The sequence below is a fragment of the Homalodisca vitripennis genome, chromosome 6 (assembly GCF_021130785.1).
Source record: "Homalodisca vitripennis isolate AUS2020 chromosome 6, UT_GWSS_2.1, whole genome shotgun sequence".
NCBI lineage: Eukaryota > Metazoa > Arthropoda > Insecta > Hemiptera > Cicadellidae > Homalodisca > Homalodisca vitripennis.
The window spans coordinates 23963990-23985290 of NC_060212.1; the positions used below are offsets into that span (position 1 = coordinate 23963990).

General features: G+C 33.6%; 1 protein-coding gene across 1 annotated transcript; it reads left to right on the top strand.

Annotated features, from left to right (window-relative positions):
• Window positions 1–3360: 3360 nt before the first annotated feature.
• LOC124365322 lies at window positions 3361–5346 on the top strand. Its single transcript, XM_046821295.1, has one exon. It carries the CDS (start codon window positions 3361–3363, stop codon window positions 5344–5346), a length of 1986 nt encoding a protein of 661 aa, XP_046677251.1.
• Window positions 5347–21301: the final 15955 nt, after the last annotated feature.

The window sequence follows — 21301 nt, forward strand, 5'->3', positions numbered from 1 at the left end:
AACTATACACTTACTATGATATTACTACTGTATAATAACCATTGCAGGTTTTCGTAGTTATATTACCGTTACTAACTTAAAGTTTTATTATTAGCTGATCAATCCTATCACTTGAGAGTCTGGAAACATTTCATTTCTGTTTGTGTGCCTGTCCAAACGATATAAAAAAAACAAATTTGAGCATAGCCTTAAAACTGTGCATGAAGTTTCATTTCCTCTTGAGCAATCCTGAGTTCGGGTATGGTACGATAAGCGGACCCGGTTTTTTATATCGAAATTGGTAAACGATATTAATTAATCATAACCATCGATATAATAAATCGATACTAATTAATTATTTTGAACAAGTAACTTAAATAATCTATATCAACAGATGTAAAAACTTTCAAATAATACACGTAGGGTAATATTACAATTTTACATAAGTAACATTTGATTATTAAAAATGGCAGTCAATTTTAGAAAGCTACACGACATTGCTTTGAAAGATGATAGGACGTGTTTTAGTGGCTTCAACATGTTGGACTCATACCGAAAAACCCATTTTGTGAAATTTGCGGGAAAGAAACAACTGTAACTGTGAGAGGAGAGTTTTCCTAATCTTGGTTAAAATAATTTGTTTGATCACTGATATAATTAAAGTCATATTTTAATTTAAAACATAAGATTGATATTGAGGACTATAGATACTTTTATATCGATTGATAGTCTAGGATTTGAGATGGGAATATTAAGTATCGATGATTACATTCTTAGATATAAAAAACCGGGCCCGCTTATCGTACCGTACCCCTGAGTTCGATTATAGGTAATCGATTATGAATATTTTTATATTAGTCTTATGAGTAAGCATGATGGTAACAATAAATTAAAAGAATAAATAAATTAGTAAGCAAACAGAGTACACATAGAGGAATATTAAAATACATATTAACACATGTAGCCTAACAATTTCAAAACGTACAACTTAATTTTGTTGTGAATTGTCTATGAACTTTTATTATTGAAACACTGATGTGGAAAGCGATTTAAATCTATATATATAAAAATGAAACTGTTCGTGTGTAACAGCATCACTCACAAACGGCTGGACGGATTCGCCTAATTTTTTTTTTAATTTGTTCGTCTTGATCTGTAGAAGGTTATAGGATACTTTTTATCCCTTTCCCGATTCAGGATTCCGCCCCACTGGTTACAGAAATACCCGTAAGAAATGCATTGCAGCAAACATATGTTATTAAGTGAAAGAGTCTTTTCAAATTTTTAATCAGCTGTTCTTTGTAAACATATATAATGCGACAAAAAATTGTTGTTATTTTTGACAGTAACTAAGTAAACATAAATATTTTTGACGTTTCTATGTAAACAAACATTTTTTGACATTTACAACGTGTCACAAATGTCAAATTTTTGATAAACGTGATTTGATATCTTTTTTACAATTTCCAAGAACAGTGTTATTTTCCATCAGTAAAAGGTTTAAAAAAATAGGCAAGTATTTTTGTTTTCTCATGTAAATATTCTTTGAAGAATGTTTTTCTCAACATTTTTTTTTTACAGAATTCCTTTGAGCAGTTTTTTGACGAATTTTATTGGAAAATAACATAATGCCGCCAAGAAAAAAAAAGTGCTTTAAGCCGTCACAGCGCACGTGCGATAGCAACAAAACGAATTCGTAATAATCAAAGCAACGACCAGCGCGCAAAGGTAAACGAATTGAATCGAATACGAACATCAGCATCAAGAATGATGCTGTCGCAAGAAGAAAGAGAAACATCAAATTTGAATGATAGATTGAGAATGCATAGTAATCGAGCGGTTGCAAACAGATCAGGCGATGCACGACTTCAACATGACATGTATAAACAAGCTTTTAATTACGATCCTTCAGCAGACTACAATCAACACCCAAAAATGAATATCGGTCACATGAATGTAACTTGCCCACATTGCCATGCACGGAAATTTCCAAACGAGGCACTAGGAATGTGTTGCAGCAACGGGAAGGTGTATCTGCTACCACTTCAAGAACCTCCTGAGCCACTTTTGTCTTTAACATCCGGAACAACTCCCGACTCTAAACGTTTTCTACAGGATATACGAAAGTACAACTCTTGCTTTCAGATGACATCTTTTGGGGGCAACCAAAGTAGTGACACATGCGGGATACATGCCTACGTTTAAAATTCAAGGACAGGTTTATCATCAAGCCGGGTCATTATTACCTGAACCCAATCAAGATCCACGATTTTTACAAATATATTTTACCGGAAATAACGACATTCAAATTGATCAACGGTGTGGAAATATTCCAGGAGTCGACCGCAAAATCGTAGATTCATTACAACAGATGCTACAAGTAAAAACAATTTGGTTAGAATGTTCAAAAATGCTTTACAACGAATGCCAAGCGATGAATATAAAATTGTTATCAGAGCAGACAAAACACCAACAGGAGAGCACGAAAGACGTTTTAATGCCCCAACATCTGATGAAGTTGCAGTTATAATTGTCGGCAATGAATTTGATAAACGGGATATTGTTCTACAAAAACGGAGTAATTTGTTGCAGCGCATTTCAGAAACTCACCGTTCTTATGATGCTCTACAATACCCGTTACTTTTTTGGGAAGGCGAAGATGGATACAATTTCAACATTTATCAGATTGATGCAGTGACACATGCCGCTGCAAATAAAAAGGTTTCAGCAATGAATTACTACGCTTATCGTATAATGGTGAGAGAGGGGCATAATCATCTGTTACGTTGCGGACGACTGTTTCAACAATTCTTGGTGGACATGTATGCAAAAATTGAAAGTGAACGTTTATCATTTCTGCGATGGAATCAGAAAAGACTACGTGCAGAAGAATATATTCACCTTAGGGACGCAATATCGAGAGATGCAAATGCAGAAGATATTGGAAAAATCGTCATTTTACCTTCGTCATTTACCGGCAGTCCTAGACATATGCATGAATATACACAAGATGCTATGACGTATGTCAGAAGTTACGGTCGCCCGGATTTATTTATAACTTTCACGTGCAATCCAAAATGGGTTGAAATTGAGTTCCTTCTGCTTCCTGGACAGACTGCGGGAGACAGACATGATCTGACAGCAAGAGTTTTTTAAACAAAAACTAACAAAACTGATGGATGCAATAGTCAAATTGAGAATATACGGGAAGTTAGATGCTTCATGTATACTATTGAATGGCAAAAAAGAGGTTTACCACATGCACACATTCTCATTTGGTTGAAAGAAAAAATTCATCCGGACCACATAGACAAGATTATATCAGCCGAAATACCAGACAAAGAAGAAGATCCTCTTTTATTTAACATAATCACTTCAAGCATGATTCACGGCCCTTGCCGAAATTTAAATCCTACATCCTCCTGCATGAAAGATCGACAGTGCACGAAAAGATATCCACGCTCTTTTTTGCTCGAAACTCAAACTGGACAAGATGGCTATCCACAGTATAAAAGAAGAAAACCAGAAGACGGAGGACATGTAGCAGTAGGCAAGATCAAACAAAGAGAAGTGCAAATTGACAACCGTTGGGTGGTACCATACACTCCCTTGCTTTCAAAAACCTTCGAGGCACATATAAACGTAGAATACTGCAACTCTGTCAAATCTATCAAATACATATGCAAATATATAAACAAAGGCAGCGATATGGCAATGTTTGGAGTCAGTAACGACAATGATGAAATAAGTTTATATCAGATGGGACGATACATTTCAAGTAATGAGGCAGTTTGGAGAATTCTGAGTTTTCCAATACACGATCGCCATCCCACAGTTGTCCACCTCGCAGTGCATCTGGAAAACGGCCAAAGAATTACGTTTACACCCCAGAATGCGGCTCAATTGGCAGCCGATCCGCCACATACTACCTTGACTGCCTTCTTCAAATTATGCACCGAAGACCCGTTCGCAAAGACACTGTTATATCCAGAAGTTCCACAATACTATACGTGGAACATATCGAAAAAACAATTTTATCAAAGGAAACAAGGTGTTAAAGTACCTGGAACAACGATAAGAAGAAGTGATGCTCTAGGCCGAGTATACACAGTACATCCTAACAACGCCGAATGTTTTTACTTGCGAATGCTTTTGCATGTTGTAAAAGGGCCGACATCTTTCGAACATATACGCACTGTTGAAGGTGAGGTTTGTTCCACATATCGACAAGCGTGCCAGAAATTGGGACTTCTAGAAGATGATCAACATTGGGATACGGCATTGTCCGAAGCAGCTGCAATATCTATGCCCTGTCAGATGCGTCTTCTATTCTCAATTATTTTAACAACCTGTGCTCCATCCGATCCAATGGCTTTGTGGGAAAAACATCGCGATTCTCTTAGCGAAGATTATTTATTGCAACTGCGTAGAACTGCGAACAACTTCGATTTGCAAATGTCAGATATTCTTTACAACAAAGCGTTAATAAATATCGAAGATACATGTCTGTCCATCGTCAACAAACCTCTTCAGGAATTAGGACTCCTTTCACCACCAAGAGACGACATTGACATAGTGGATACTGATGTTGTACGCGAGACCAACTACAATCGAGATGAACTACATAGATTTGTAGAGACTAACGTACCTCTTTTGGTAGGACAGCAAAGAACGTCATATAACATAATTATGGATCGAATTTCAACTCAAAAGGGAGGTATATTCTTTCTCGATGCTCCAGGGGGAACAGGAAATACGTTCCTCATTAACCTCATACTTGCACAAGTGCGAAAGAATGGCGATATCGCACTTGCTGTTGCGTCCTCTGGAATAGCCGCAACTCTTTTGGCAGGAGGAAGAACTGCGCATTCAGCGCTAAAATTACCGTTGGATTTTTGTGCAACTGATACGCCAATTTGCAACATCAAGAAAAATTCTGGACAAGCCACTGTTCTAAAAACATGCAAGGTTATCATTTGGGACGAATGCACGATGGCAAACAAAAAAGCTCTTGAGGCTTTGGATAGGACTCTGCAAGATCTGAGGGGTCAAGAAGCAACAATGGGAGGAGCACTCTTGCTACTAGGTGGAGACTTTCGTCAAACTCTTCCTGTTATTCCAAGAGGAACTCCAGCAGATGAACTTAATGCGTGTCTCAAGTTATCATATTTATGGAGGCGAGTTCAGATATTGACGCTCACAACAAACATGCGTGTTCGCCTGCAAAGTGATGCGGCCTCACAAGAATTTTCGGAACGGCTTTTGCAAATTGGAAATGGAACCTTCATGAATTCGCCAGGCAATTACTCCATAACATTTCCAGAGGACTTCTGCAATTTGGCTGAATCAATCAATGATGTTTGTTAACAGTGTTTTTTCAAGACATTGCCACTAATTACAAAAATCACGGATGGCTTAGAGAAAGAGCGATTCTAGCACCACGAAACGATCAAGTAACTAATCTAAACATATCTATTCAAGACAAGCTACCGGGAGCTGTGACGACGTACAAGTCCATCGACACCGTCATTGATCCAGAACAAGCTGTACACTACCCTGTGGAGTTTTTAAACTCACTTGAACCATCAGGAATGCCGTCACATCAATTACTCTTGAAAGTAGGATCACCGATAATGATGTTGAGAAACTTACGACCACCAAAATTGTGCAACGGCACTCGACTAACCGTCAAAAATTTACATCCAAATATCATTGAAGCAACGATTTTGTCGGGAACATCTGCCGGGGAAGATGTCTTCATCCCTCGCATCCCCTTAATTCCATCCGACTTGCCATTTGAATTTAAGAAACTTCAGTTCCCCGTTCGACTTGCGTTCGCAATGACGATTAATAAGGCACAAGGACAATCACTTAACGTCGCAGGAATCCATCTGGAACCCTCATGTTTCTCGCACGGTCAATTATACGTCGCTTGCTCAAGAGTCGGAAACCCGAAGAACCTTTATATTTATGCTCCAAATAATACAACTAATAACGTTGTTTACCAAAACGCATTAAAATAAACAAAAAACTTTTATAATAGATTTTATGATATGCTACGATGTATTAGTAGAGCAATAAATTAATTGGAAAAACGTATAATAAAATTAGTATTTCTTTTCGATGCTTGATTGATGTAGCCCTCTCTACTGCCACGCGAGCGGAGCCGCGGGTTTAGGCTAGTAATAGAAATATGAATGCATCATTTGGCAATATATCTCGGAAAATATTTTATCTGTAGACTTGAAGGTTTTCTTGAAACTTAATTTCTACATAGATTATAAGGCGTTCTGTGAGAGGTATCTTTCCAACGGTGGAATTTTGCTGAGCGTCATTTAAGCCTATCATCCAATAAGCTGACTATATTTCTCTTTTGTTTGCCGAGAGATGTACAAAGTTCTTTTCCATATGAATGACTGTCGTTCAATATTTTATGAATGCAATGGTATATAGATTTTAAACTTTGCATTGAACCCCACCAAAGTCTATAACGCAACACTTGGTACAGGGTTGCAACGATCGGTAAAGATATTTCTAGTTATAAATAAATTGTTTTTTTTTATTGTAATCTTTAATACATATGGTTACAATAACATATAATGAAGGTTTCCACAAAAAGGTTTACAGGAAAAATTGCTACGTGGTGCTTTTTATAAGGTCTCTCAGTTTAAAATTTCCTTTAATTATCAAATTTTTAATTTCCAGTTCCTTTTAATGAGGCTAAATGTCTTTTCTGGTCTCAGATATTCGTGAAGTTGAATAATGCATTATATATTCGCATTTGAATAAATAAATATATATCGAAACATTCTAAGATATCTTCTTTTAATTATTATTAATTTTATTAAACTGCTCTTAAGAAAGGGAAATAGATCGTAATTGTTGGAAATCTGGAATATATATATATATATATATATATATATATATATATATATATATAGTAAATTCACGTAAGTGGTATTTAATGGTACCGCCTCTTAAAAAAGTGATGAGAAAATCAATATTCTCCAAAAATTATTGTTAATTTGGGTTTATATAAATTTATATAAATCTGCTATTTAAACCCAAATTACCAATAATTTTGGGAAATATTGATTTTCTCATCACTTTTTTAAGAGGCGGTACCATTAAATACCACTAACGTGAATTTACTACTTGAATCTAAACACTGTTGTACTTAGTTTACTTTTGTAAGATACTCGGGTTTTAAGTTTTTTCTAATATTGGATTACTTTAAGTTATTAAAATAAATATTTGTTACACTTGTAAGATTTTATTTGTATAAGTGAACAAAACATGAATTAGTATATTATTTAAATATTTTCAGTCCCTTTTTAATTTAATGAAATATTTTTGTTAAGTAGTTAAAACAGTAATTTACGATAGGTCTGTAAGTTTTACATTTACGTATATGATCAAAAATGAGTCTCACCTCCTTCTTACAGTTTTCTTCACATGGTGTACATGTAATTTGGACTGTATAGACGAATGAAGCTGTGTTAGTTTTTACTGAGTAAGTTTTATATAGTAAAACCCATCCTGAATAACATCTATTAAAACTCCCAAATAAATTGAACATAGTGTTATTTGAAATAATAGAAGGATTTGGCTTGGATTTCTCATTTCATCAAACGGTTCTAAAGTGCTGATCTCCTGGTATTATGCCAACTCGGCTTCCTCCTATCTTATTCTTAGTGACATTCTCATTCAAACATTTCATATTCTGATGTTTAAGAGATGTGAAATATTCATAATATTACCAGACTGACGTTTTGTATGTAAATTTTCTACAAAAAATCTACAAACTACTTTTCTTTGTTACCATTTACAACTTTTACAAATATAGTTAATCAAAAGCGTGAAGAAATTTAACTCATAATAAATATTTAACGTAAAATTGGCATTTAGCATTCAGAGGAAACAATATATACATGTAAACCATTTTCAAACACAATAAAACCTTTTTTAAATAATATTATTGGATTATTTAAGTTATGTTTATTTTACCAACCAATGATTAGCAATGTTATTTTCTAATTTTAATCGTTATAGCATATATAGATTTAAGTACTGGACAATATTATGATTTGGCAGAGCTTAATTAACGACAACCAAAATCATTGAAAAACACATTCATACTACGTGACCCTGTATAATACGTGACTTGCCAGTGGCGCTGTTTAGCGGGAACAGCGTTTATCACAATATAACCGCCACGGTAACTAGAACTAGACGGTAGGGCTCACGCGCATCTGGCTGTGACGTCATCTGCACCAAGCCGGTTCGTATAACGCACTACAAACAGCTGACAGCACTAGAGCGTTGTGTCTGTGCAGGGCGGTCGGTTTGCGTGACGTCATCTGCCCGGCGAGCCACTGCGCATCCTCCTCGTGAGCACTACCGTCTTGTTCTAGTTACGGTGATATAACCAGATCAAGCAACGTCGAGTGCGGTTGCTGCTTGGATGGGTGACCACTAAATGATCTTGTCCTTGCAAGCAGCACGCCTGCCAAGCCGTTGGTGGTTTTACGGAAGTCAACCGTTGTTCCCCAGGTTAAGTGTTAGAGAGGGCTTCTTAGTCCTAATTTCGCCTGGTAAAATAAGACATCTTTCCTTTACTTTAAATTAAAGGAAATTTAAGTACTTTATTTCTAAGTATTGTTTTTGTGTACATCTAATATGTATTTATTATTCAAATTCAGTGACATTAAGGCGCAGTTTTTTAAAATATTTTACTCACTCTATTTTTAGTTGTATTTACAGTACATAGATAAAGAACCCTGTTTATGTAATTCCTGGCTTTTAATACTAATATGTTCACCATACATTTTTCATTCAATCTCTATCTCTAACTCAAACCCAAAGTCCAACGATAGAGTAGTGAGATATTTAGTGATAAAAAGTGTTTTATTAATGTTTTGTTAGCCGTATGTCTGTGTAATTAATTGTCAGTGACCTTGGAATATTGAAATACAAACAACAGTATTGTCACTGACTGATCAAAGCCAAGGTTGACTTGGAAAATGCAATGTGACGTCATTGTCACGAACACCGCACGAGTGTTGTGGTTTGTTTTGTCACATTGTGTAATGTGATACCGGCCTCACAGATTGTACCACAACACTGTTACCTGAGCCGGGTTTGATACCGAACCTAACTTCATAATTGGGCTTATCAGTCTCAACCTCTATACAATATTACCAACTTATGTGAACACGATAACTGCCGAATTTTTTAATGATCTATTCTAAATTTAGTATAGAGCCAGCATTTACTCACATTTTGGATTACTGCGTCAGTTAGTATTACCTATAAATAGATTCAAGATGGCGTCAATATCAAGTAAATTAACTATATTTACAAAACTATTAAAAAATGTTGCGTAATCTATTTGTTTTTACATAACGCTTAAGGTTTTATTTGGCGTGGTGTGCACTTTAATACTGTAAACAAATATAAATAAGAAGTTTATAAAGTATTTGAAAGACTTTAAATGTTTCAAATTTAAGTTGAATGACTAGATTTCGAATACAACCTGCGTGTTTTACAAAAGGCGTTAGTCACTGATTCAATAAATTCTATCTTTTAGTTGGTCAGTTTATCAAGAGATTACTCAATTTCTATAACTTAGAAAGTAAATTGCATACAATCTACTTCTCCTTTAGTGGATAATTCTTACACGAAATACAATAAATCCTAATTTATTGCAAATTTTCTACAAATCTAAGCATAATTGTAAAACATTTTAATTTTACATAATAATTATTAGTAAATTAAACTTGATAACAAGACCTTTGGTTTTTTACTATTTCAAATTACCTATTAAAATGCATTAAATTATGGGTTATGAAGGAAATTGAGTATAATCAATTAAATTCCCTATCAAAATGAGACGTATGAGAATTATTTGTATTACACAATGAATTAAAAAACGCATAATTATAAATTAAAGTCAATTTAATTAGCAAACGCTTATTACTTTGATGTACGTTAAACTACCATTTCAATATTTCGAAACAATTTATTACCTAATTTATATTGAATGACCACTTATAAAAGTATAAATTTAATAGAGAAATAGTAACGAATGAAAGTTTAATAGGCCAATTACTAGCAAGCTCTCTATAATCGATACTTTACTATTATTTTTAAATGCGTGTATCATTAACTTTTTAGGCAGCAAATTTTATTTTCACACTGTAAATTTGCTTAGATGTCTTCAAAAAAACTTAACTTATGCTGAAAGATCCAGAAAATTAATACCATAATTGTTTATTGCATATAATGGTGTCGTATGCTTGTGTTCGTGATTTGAATACCATTAAGACTTTGCGATGTGTTAGATTGTTTTGCTTTACCATATTGTCAATAGACTCTTAAAGCTTTGCAAGGGGAAAAAATCAAATTTTAAAAATTGACTGGTTTTGTTGGATATCTGACTATAAAACTTGACAATAGGAACGCATCTTTATCTCTATTACATTTATTAATTAGCCCAGGTGTCTCTGATGTCGAAACGATGTAAACAGTTAGTTTTGAGCTTCTTCGTCGTCGAATTTATTAGATCTCTTGTCTTCATTGTATTCAAAAACATATTTAGGGATGTGATGGATGTGAAGGCCAGAGGTAGTTAGAGTAAGGCCTGTTGTTTTTCTTGATTATTCGATAGCTTTTAACTCTACCAGTCATGATACGCTGGTCGCTAAGAAGAATTAATATGGTTAAATAATTTTTTTTGAACTGGATACGTTCATACCTCGGTGGGAGACATCAGGTAACCAGAATGGTAGTGACTCATCATTGCCGCTTGGCAGACAGCGGGGTGTCCCCCAAGGCAGCTGTATTGGTCCAATTTTGTTCAATATGTTCACTTCTGACTTTCATACGTGTGTGTGTGCAGTATTGTACTACTCATTTATTCGTGGATTATTGTCAGCTGCACATAGGAACCTGTCAGATTGCGCGTGGCTATTAGTCAAATAAACTCCGACTTACACAGTGTCTGTGGTCATTGACTAAATTAGCTTAAGCCGAACGCAGGCAGGTACAAAGTTTTTATGTGGCCCCACACAGGTCCTATGTGGCAGTAGTCTGGCTGCTTGTGACGAAGTGAAATACTGGATTCAGGACTCACTTTTAGTGCCCACGTATGTATGCTACTCTCCGTGCCTTTGGGTAGACTTAGGGGTATGAAGGGATTAAAATACATGCTTCTAGAATCCGTAAAGCTGCAGATGATGCGGTTACTTGTATTTTTATTGTTTTTCTACTGCTAGCCTGCATACTGAAATACTAGTAGCACCTTAAAGTATTCGCTGCTTGTAGAATTCAAAAAGTGCAAAGGTCGGGCGTTAGGTTCATCTGTGCCTGAATCGACAGGAACATTTATTCCATTTTAAAAAGAATGTCAGTCAGGCTCAAATGGAAGACGTATGAAGGGTCATAACAAAATTGCGTGACTTACATAGTCTAGTATCTTGGAGAGCATACGGATGATCTTGAACACAAATTGTCGTATCGAGAAGAGATATCTCAAAGGAGCAGCCGCCAAAACAGAAAACTTCACATTCCTCAAGTGCGGCTCGAGGTTGGGAAGAGGTACTTCAACTACTTTAGCACAAATATGTACAATGACCATCCTGGAACTTTAAAGAATAATATTGTTAAAAATTTTAAAATTAAAATAAAAAATGTATACATCTCCAGAAATGATATCACTAAGGAACTTTTAAGTAGATATATTTTTTAGTTAGAACTATTAAATATTTTATTTACGTTACTTTTATTTTATACTTTAATTGCCTTAAACAGTTTTAAATCACAGCGTGTTAACTGGCCATATAGTTATTGTTATATTTTGTGCGATATAATTTTTATTTGCTTTTTTTAATTAGTTATTAGGCACATAGCATGACTTGACGCAAGTTATTCTGAAAACAGTTACTGTGCTGAGAAATTCATAAGAAATAAAGGTATTTTTATTCATTATTTTTCATTATTGTAAATTACAAAAAATAGTTCAATGACATTTGAAGTGGGATTACCATATCGCCTCTAACCACCAGATGTTTTCGGTATGACGTGAATAAGGTCACATAATATCTCCTTCATTTTATTTTTTATGCAAAACAAATGTGTGAAATAAAAAGACGAATACTTTACTATCTGGAAATATTTGTTTATTTTTATAAGAAGTATCCATAGTCTTATATACATATAAGTTTTGGGCGTCTTGTAAAGGTGAGAGATTCACATGTACCAAACATCGTTGAACTATTTACGCATCAGTAATATTAGTTAACCTAATACTATGTATTAAGATTATTGAATATTTTACATTTATTTACTGTATGTAAACGTATTTCTTTGCGTTTTTCACTATATAGAAATTTTACTTATTAAAAACTATCGCTTAAGTATTTTTACCACATAAACAGCTTATATTTGCATGTCAAGATGTCTAGTGAAGTAAATCAAGTCAGCCATTACTCCAAGTCAGGCCAGCTGCTAACTTGGATTTGATTTATTAAACGCTCATTCATATAGAGCGCTGTTTGATCATGTCTGCAGTTTCTCCAACTTGTAATAGATATAGAATTCATTACATTTAAACTTAGAAGCTCATTTGAAAGCTACCTTCACAATGTTACTTTATTAAAATAAAATAGTGTATTATTCTAATCATAATTGATTTGATAAACGTTAGCAAAACCAATCACTCGAGTCCCTAGCCACCAGTTTAAAATTATTTTAATATCCACATATTTGTCCACACGATATCTCATGATATTAAGCAAACTTATTAATAGCATGAAAATGTTTCATGAACCTTCATTTCTGTCCAAGCAATATCCATTTCGATTATATTGTATGTAGATTCCACGGGATTTGATTGAGAGTCAACGAAAATTTCTACATTGATCTTAAGGAGTAACACTGATTGTAACAACAAATGCGAATTAAATACATTTTCAAAGAAACTGAATAAAACCGAATAAAATTGTTAAAAACAGAGAGAAATCTGTTAAACTGATATTTACTAAAATAAACTGAGCTCAGAAGACATTATCTTAAGCCAAATAAAAACTATAATGTCTTACATTTCCTCCCTGCGAACTAGAACTACTCTGACTTTATTGATTACATCCATAAATACAGAAGTTTGTGAATTGTGACTTTAGCTGCAGTTCACCTTTATCAGTGCAGAGTCTGGAATCTGTGAGAGGCTTGACAACTGGAATCTGGAGTTATGTTCGTGGATAAACAACAACAAAAATGGCGGACAAAGAAACAAAAAATTAACTCTTTACAACGTTCCACCATTAGAGACTTGCAACACAAAAAGCAACTCATCCCACCATAGCTTATGATATGTGTACAACACACAGGTTACTGACCTCCTGGATCTTAATGATTATTTATGGCTAATTTAAATCTATCTTCCCCTTTTAAATCTCTTTCCTATTTCTAATTGCAAAAGTTTGAAATAATTTAATTTTAAAATATCTATATGAATTGGAATTTTGCCCGTCCCAATCTGTTAAGTAACCAATTTTTATAAGATCTTCCAAAGCGAAGAGACTCTCGATGAATTTGGTTAAAACTCGTGGCACACTCTAAATTGCTAGCGAAAACTTACCGGCTTTCCTCGAGACAATTTTTTGATACTAACAATACTGTAGGTAGTGAAATAAAGACGGCATAAGTACTAGTTGTACAGAATGTTCTAATATGTAAGGGGAACACAACATTTTTGCATATCTTTACACGTGTACGATACAAAGTGAACGTTTTTGACAAGAAAACTTACGTTTAGTTTAGTTTTACATCTCACCAGATAAAATAGTAAATTAATTTTCTTAGTAAAAAGTAAAGTAGGTACCGATTATAATGTTTATCCTTTACATCCACATGGGCCAATGGCCTGTAGGAGAATAGCATAAAACCGGAAAAACAAGAGAATTGGTACAGTGTACTGTTGTACTGTACATATAAAACCTGAAAAGGTCACATAAAGGATTTTTCAACTTGCACTGTCTGTAAACTCAAACCCAAGTCTACTCGGACAGACGGTCAACTGGTTCTCCCACTTTGGTTCTGACTTAAATTATTCGTTTATGAATTTTTATATCTTAATTTCAGAGTTGTTTTGAACGTTTTATAAAAGTAGAATTTGGATAAATAAATACAAATAAAATTATTTTCAAAGATTTAATATCCGAGATATATATCAGTAGCTCTTTCTTTTCTACTAATAATACTCTATACTCCGGATATTGACTTGAGAACTCGCAAATACTCATTTAAGAAGCTCATAAGAGCAACGTATCGTTCTAAGATGCTTTACCTTCACGATCTGAGAGGAAATGAAGAGATCTTGCAAATATTGACTGAAAACTTCAAGAACAAACTGTAACTAAATCGTACATGTTACCTTTATTTGACAAATGTTCCCTAACAATTTTAGGCTTTGTTGGTTCTTAACGTGTACAATTTTTATTCTTGCCTTTTATGAATTATGTTGTAAAAAATCTTAAGAAACGGAGTCTGATTTATGAGATTTTTATGAAATCTCAATAAAGGAAGCTCATTTAGATGATTTACTTACTTATGATGTTTTATTAAGTGATTGAGTTACAAAGTAGTGTTCATTGAATATTTTTGTTAAAGAAGAGCATATATTTCGAAAATACTTATAGATTATTTGTGTCAAATAAAAGTACAAACATTTATTGAAATATTATTTGAAGTATATTTATTGTTTTGTTTGAGCGATATATTTTTTTAAAGGCACGTATTTTTTTGAAACTGTTTAAATTAGTTTCATTTTTTATAAAAGGATAGAGGGAATACTGAATAATAAATAATACGTATTACTTAGAATCCAGTTTTGTTCAGGATTCTACACCAAAAAACTCCTAAACTAGTTTTTGCTATTTACTTAACAGCAGTGGATAAATGATCACAGGAGGAGTTCATTATAAATTTTAGATTAGTTCTTAAGTAGTATAAAATAATTCACAGCTTCCGTTATAGGGCCTCATTCTTTTTGGTGATATACATTCTTTTTACCGTGAACTTCGCATCAATCTTTAAAATCACGATTTAACGTCTCGTATTCTGTTACATTTGACTGCATCTCGCTACGGTAAACTATTATTTAGATAACATGTCTGAAATCCTTCAGGTCTTGAAGCCTTAATGGTCATAGTTATCCCTCTATCGATTCTGCTGGATTATGTCAGAAGAATTGTGACCTCCAACAAGGAAGGTCAAGGTCTGTCTACTTAAATTACATTGAAACGTGTCTGTCAGGCCAGTGGTAGTAAATGGGAGGTTTGTACACTCCTTCAGAAACTCCTCAGTCCTAGAAGGTATATTCCCTCTTTCTGAACTTCTGAACCCTAAGATTGCCCAGCTGTAAAAAAAAATATATTTTTGGTGCTTTCAGGCAGTCATACGATATATTTAGCCTTAGGATGCCTATACTATACTTCTCAGTTGTAGTCTTTGATATTTCATAATTGTTTATTTATTAATATCCCCTGTTTCATACCGAGGTATAAATTACCAGGAATTTGTGCGTCTTGTTTCATCAAGACTAAACGCCTGTATACGTTGAAACTGAGTGACGTTTGATATCAAGATCAAATAAATAAATTTTGGGAATCTGTAGGTTAGACATCTAGGTAGTTTTATAGTCTAGATTAAACATACCTTCATTCCAAAGGCCTTTAGAAAAATAATTTCCTTTGCTTTAATTTATTTTATAGTACGTTTTTTGCAACATATTCTTAGAATTAATAGGTAACTCAGAAATCGGGGATATATTAAACACTGTATTATACTATGGCCAAGCCGCTATAGGACCAAGTGTAAACAGCTAATTCGATTTCAAATTTAACTACAACGTTCCTATACGTTGCAGCTTTTGTATTAGCACACATGACAACACATACAGGAAGATTGGATGAAAAACGGTTTAGGCCATAGATTAACTTTCTTTGTATCGAAATGGTCTGAATGATAAATTTGAAATTTGAGAATTTAGTCTTCAAAATACGTCCCACTCTTGTATGTTCGATCTCCAATTCCAACGACAGACTTACAGCCTTTTTCGTGTTCGACTCATCTGTTGGTCCAATTATAGATTACAGTGTGTCGTGTTTGACTCATCTGTTTGGTCCAATTATAGATTACAGTGTGTCGTGTTTGACTCATCTGTTGGTCCAATTATAGATTACAGTGTGTCGTGTTTGACTCATCTGTTGGTCCAATTATAGATTACAGTGTGTCGTGTTTTGACTCATCTGTTGGTCCAATTATAGATTACAGTGTGTCGTGTTTGACTCAACTGTTGGTCCAATTATAGATTACAGTGTGTCGTGTTTGACTCATCTGCTACTGTTGGTACTTAAATATTACAGTGTTTCGTGTTTGACTCATCTGTTGGTCCAATTATAGATTAAAGTGTGTCGTGTTTGACTCAAGGTTGCTTCATTTATAGAATACATCCTTTTCTAAACTCGTCGTGTCTACACTGTCTCATCTGCTACTGTACTTAAATATTAAATTTTTTTCGTGTTCGACTCATCTGTTGGTCCAATTATAGATATAGATTAAAGTGTGTCGTGTTTGACTCATTGTTGCTTCATTTATAAAAAAATCGTTTTCTAAACTCGTCACTCTCTACACTGTCTCATCTGTTGGTCCAATTAAATATTAAATTGTTTACGTGTTTGACTCATCTGTTGGTCCAATTATAGATTACAGTGTGTCGTGTTTGACTCAAGGTTGCTTCATTTATAAAAAATCGTTTTCTAAACTCGTCACTCTCTACACTGTCTCATCTGCTACTGTCCAATTATAGATTACAGTGTGTCGTGTTCGACTCATCAGTTGGTCCAATTATAGATTAAAGTGTGTCGTGTTTGACTCACGGTTGCTTCATTTATAAAAAATCGTTTTCTAAACTCGTCACTCTCTACACTGTTCTCATCTGCTACTGTACCTTAAATATTAAATTTTTTCCGTGTTCTTCTCATATGTTACTTGAGGTACAGAAAGAGTGTTAAATGTTCGTCCCACTCTAGTATGTCTCATCTGCAGCTCTAATTATGGGTTACAGTCTTCCGTTTTGGCTCTTCGGTTATTTAACTTACAAAATACTGTTTTCCAGGAAAGTATCGCTCTAGACTGTCTGATCTACTGGTCTACTTACAGATTACAGTCCTGCGTGATCTTATCAGTTACTTCAAGTACAAAATACATTTTTCGAAGTTCTTCCCACATCTTCCCACTTCCCCTTTCTCAAAGCTAGTATGTCTCATATCTGGCTTAAATTATAGATTAGAGTATTTTGTGTTCATCTCATCTTTTACATATAATCATTCAACGTTAAGCATGATTGTGTAGAAAATACTTCTTACTGTATATCTGTCCCGTTGTACCTAAACATTCTAAATGACGGAGTTTTATTTTTCGTATTTTTATGCCTTATAACAACACGACCTTTCCGGAAATAACTACGTAATCAAGATCATGAGAAAAATGATGGAATACGGTAGTCACGCAGTTCTATCTAAATATTCAGTAACATAAAACTAAAAGAAATAGTAATCTATTACAAAACCCAACAATATATTATAAATTAATTAAGTATTAGATGAATTCCTCACATAAACTGCAAATCAATGAGTAAGCGAAAACTTTTGTATTTCTATACTCCTGATAAATAATGTTGAAATTTAATTAGGTACACTATTAGTGTTTTTAGACTGCATTAAAAATAAATGTAATAAAGTTTGAAAATAGAACAATTTAATCACGTGTTTCACAACATACCTTCTGTATCGTGTTATACAGAAATACAGACATTTAAAACTTAAAATTTTGTAAAACTAGAATGTATAAACATTTTTAAATAACTCTTACCAATTGCAACGTTAATATTCTCTTTCGTCATACAAATTTAGGAAAACAGATCTCTGGTGTATCAAAACTCAATTACATTATAAACTGCATTAGTTTCTATCCAAAGTATACGTCTAATAAATTTCAAGTTTTAAGTAGTAAAAGTATCTCAATAATATTCATAATTCTCAAACTCACGATTTAGGCTATATAAAGGCAAGACGCATTCACTAATTTTAACATGGCAGAGTCATGTGAGACTGTTTGCAAAACTAGCCACTGTCGACCTAGCCATGTATTTACCTGTTAAATACAACATTATTTTGTTTATCGAAATGTGCCCTAACTGGAGGAGGAGACTTACATGAATATGACATCAGAGGCAGAGATAACTACTGTACGGGGAAGCACAAACGATGATTTGCGAAGATTTTCCTTCACAAACGCAAGTGTTGATATAACAAAATATTCTCAACCCCAAGGTGTTAAACCTTCCCTCAAATTCTGCTTGGCGTCAAACGCTTTTAACAGTAATGACGAGTATTTGGTGTTTGACTGAGAGACTACGCAATAAGGAAAACTAAGGAGACTGATTCCAGCGCTGGAAATGGCGAGGGATAAGTAAACGTGAATATTGAATGCTGTAGGTTTTAATGTTGAATTGATGTCGGATGAACTTTAACTTTTTAGATTATTTAAAATGCCTTTATTTATTTTTCAATGCATAATATTGCAATTTATATTTCATTTGATTTGAGCCTTGGTCATCTTGAATTTTATTCCATTAGCCCATGACCTCTGTCTTTTCATCACATCTTCATAATTAGGGATCTTTATTTAAATGGATTTCCATAACTTGAATAATTAGAACTAAAATACACTGTGTATACTTACATTAAAAACGTACGAAAAATATAATACTAACAATATTCTGTTCCATTTTAAAATAATATTAACTATTTAAAGGTTTTAGCATTGTAACTTCTTATTTACTACTTTTTTTGTTAATAACTAAATAATCTGTGTTAATTTTCATTTAATACAGAGCATATTACGCACTAATATCATGTTATGTAATAAATATATGTTTAATAAATTTTGCCTCATTGTAGGTCATTTAAAACTAAATTTGTAACTATAAACTTATAAATTTAAACTAAACAAATTTATATTTTTATTAATTCTAGACATTGAATAAACCAGACTTTGAGCATTTTTAGTAAATTAAAATATTTTAAAGCGATATTTTCATGCGAATCTTTAATTCAGTAATCAAGTACATTTCAAACTATTCCTTTGTATAAAAGAGTACTTGTAAATTTGTTAAAAAAAATAATAGGGATAGACGAATATGCTTCAGCTAATCTAGGCACAGAGACGCCTTCAAGATCATCGCTGAGACACAATTTTATCTGAGGAACAGCCCCCGGATCGTGCTCTGTAACAGGCGTCATTATTCCTTGGTACCAGCGTTCCACTCTGTCCCGTCTAAGTGTGACGCCACACACAGTAACGAGTGGATGTTCCACTGACATGACTCTGTTACTAACAATTTAGGAGATTTTTCTATATTTATTAAATTTGTAACAATAAATGTATTAATCTTGGAATTTGCTAAGCATCTGCCGCAAAAACACATAATCGATGGTTATATTAACAGGCAGAATTTTTAACTTTTAATACATAAAGCTGTACTGAATCGAATTCTAATGATTTAAAAAAGTATGAAGTTTTATCCTGCAAGATCCGTGGGATTTTATATTGAATTCCATAAGGCTTTTGCTCGGAATTTTTTTAAATAATTAGGAGTATAGTATTTATCCACAGTTTATTCATGGAAGTGTATGGTTTTATGGTTATTTTGGTACATGTCAGAACATATCTTTAACCAATGACAAATTACACTGAAATACATTACGTACTCTTTGTTTAAAGTTTGTTATTGACGAATGAAGGTTTGACAGAATAACAGGATTTCGGAAATTTGCCACCATTATATATTACAGAAGGTATAACACAACCTTTCGAGGATTGAAATCTATCCTCTTCTGTAGGTGGGGAGGTATTAGTACGTACAAAAATAAAGAAACAGAAAGAACAAAAGAAGGTAAAGAAGAGGGTTCAAACGTACCCAAAAGCTGCTTGGAGATTAGCCCATGCGTTGTCTCTGCAGAGAATGCAAATCCCGAGCACAACTCACGAGTACTAGAAACACAATCACGAATCACACCATCACGGATGAAAGTTTTATTTTGCAACTAAAAGAAAACTACACTCCGTTAGGTAAATATAAATTTCTTTGAACTTGTAAATAAAGATTTTTTAGTTAATTAACGACGTTTTACTAAGGCTGTGTTAATAATTATTCATGACACAATGACTTCGATAATTATTGTTCTGTACTGCACCCTCTAATGTGGTCAACCCTTCACTCCCCCAATTCGTAATTCATCATAAGTGTCAAGCTGTGTACTGCCACTATCGGGGGACCGTACAAGATTGATGGCCGACACTTCTCTGACATATTCAGCTAATCATGTAAGACCTGCAGATTCTATCTTTAGCTTCACTAGACACACCAGTGTATACTACCGCGAATGTTAAAGATCCGTATTTGATTAAAAGAAAACAGTTGAATGTTTTATTGTAAAACTTTTAATTAGGGAGATAATACATTATTGTAAGTTTATTAAAAGAAATAACCAACCACTCAGCAATAATAAATGTCATTTATGGTTAATCAACTGCGATGTTGTTATGATTATAAACTGTTAATAAAAATTTGTTTTATATTTCAAATCGTAAAATTTGCGCGGAAGAAGAAACCTTATGTTATACCAATTGTAACATATAACAATGGCAAATGTCCGAAATTTCTGTTGTCCTGTAAACCATCCATGGTCAATATCAAATTTTGAATAAAACGTTCGTACTGTAGTTTAGTGTACGGTGTTATTAGTAAAAGATATTTTCTGACAGTTATCAAAATGACCATATCACCATAAACTACCATAATAAAAACTGTGGATATCTACTGTACCCCTAAGTATTAAAAACATTTTAAGTAAAAGCCTTATGGCTATCAATATAAAATCCAAAGACCTTGCATTATAAAGTTTCATACCGTTTTAAAAATGTTACATGAGGTTAAGAGTTGATTTATGTATTGATAATTAAAAATTCTGCCTTGTAATATAAGCATTGACTATGTTTTGCGACAGTTGCTTATCAAATCAACAAATTGATATATGCTTACGAATTTATTGTTTTATATATATATACTAGCAGTTTTCCGCGGCTTCGCACGCAATTTCCTCTTGGAAAACAGTACACTATATTCACGTATTCTTTTATGTGACATTCTAAATCCTGAGATAATTGATAGTCGTTCCTTCGTGAGTCTCTTGGG

Coding starts and splice junctions, on each gene's coding strand:
- LOC124365322 (XM_046821295.1), top strand. CDS start 3,361: ATGATTCACGGCCCTTGCCGAAATTTAAATCCTACATCCTCCTGCATG.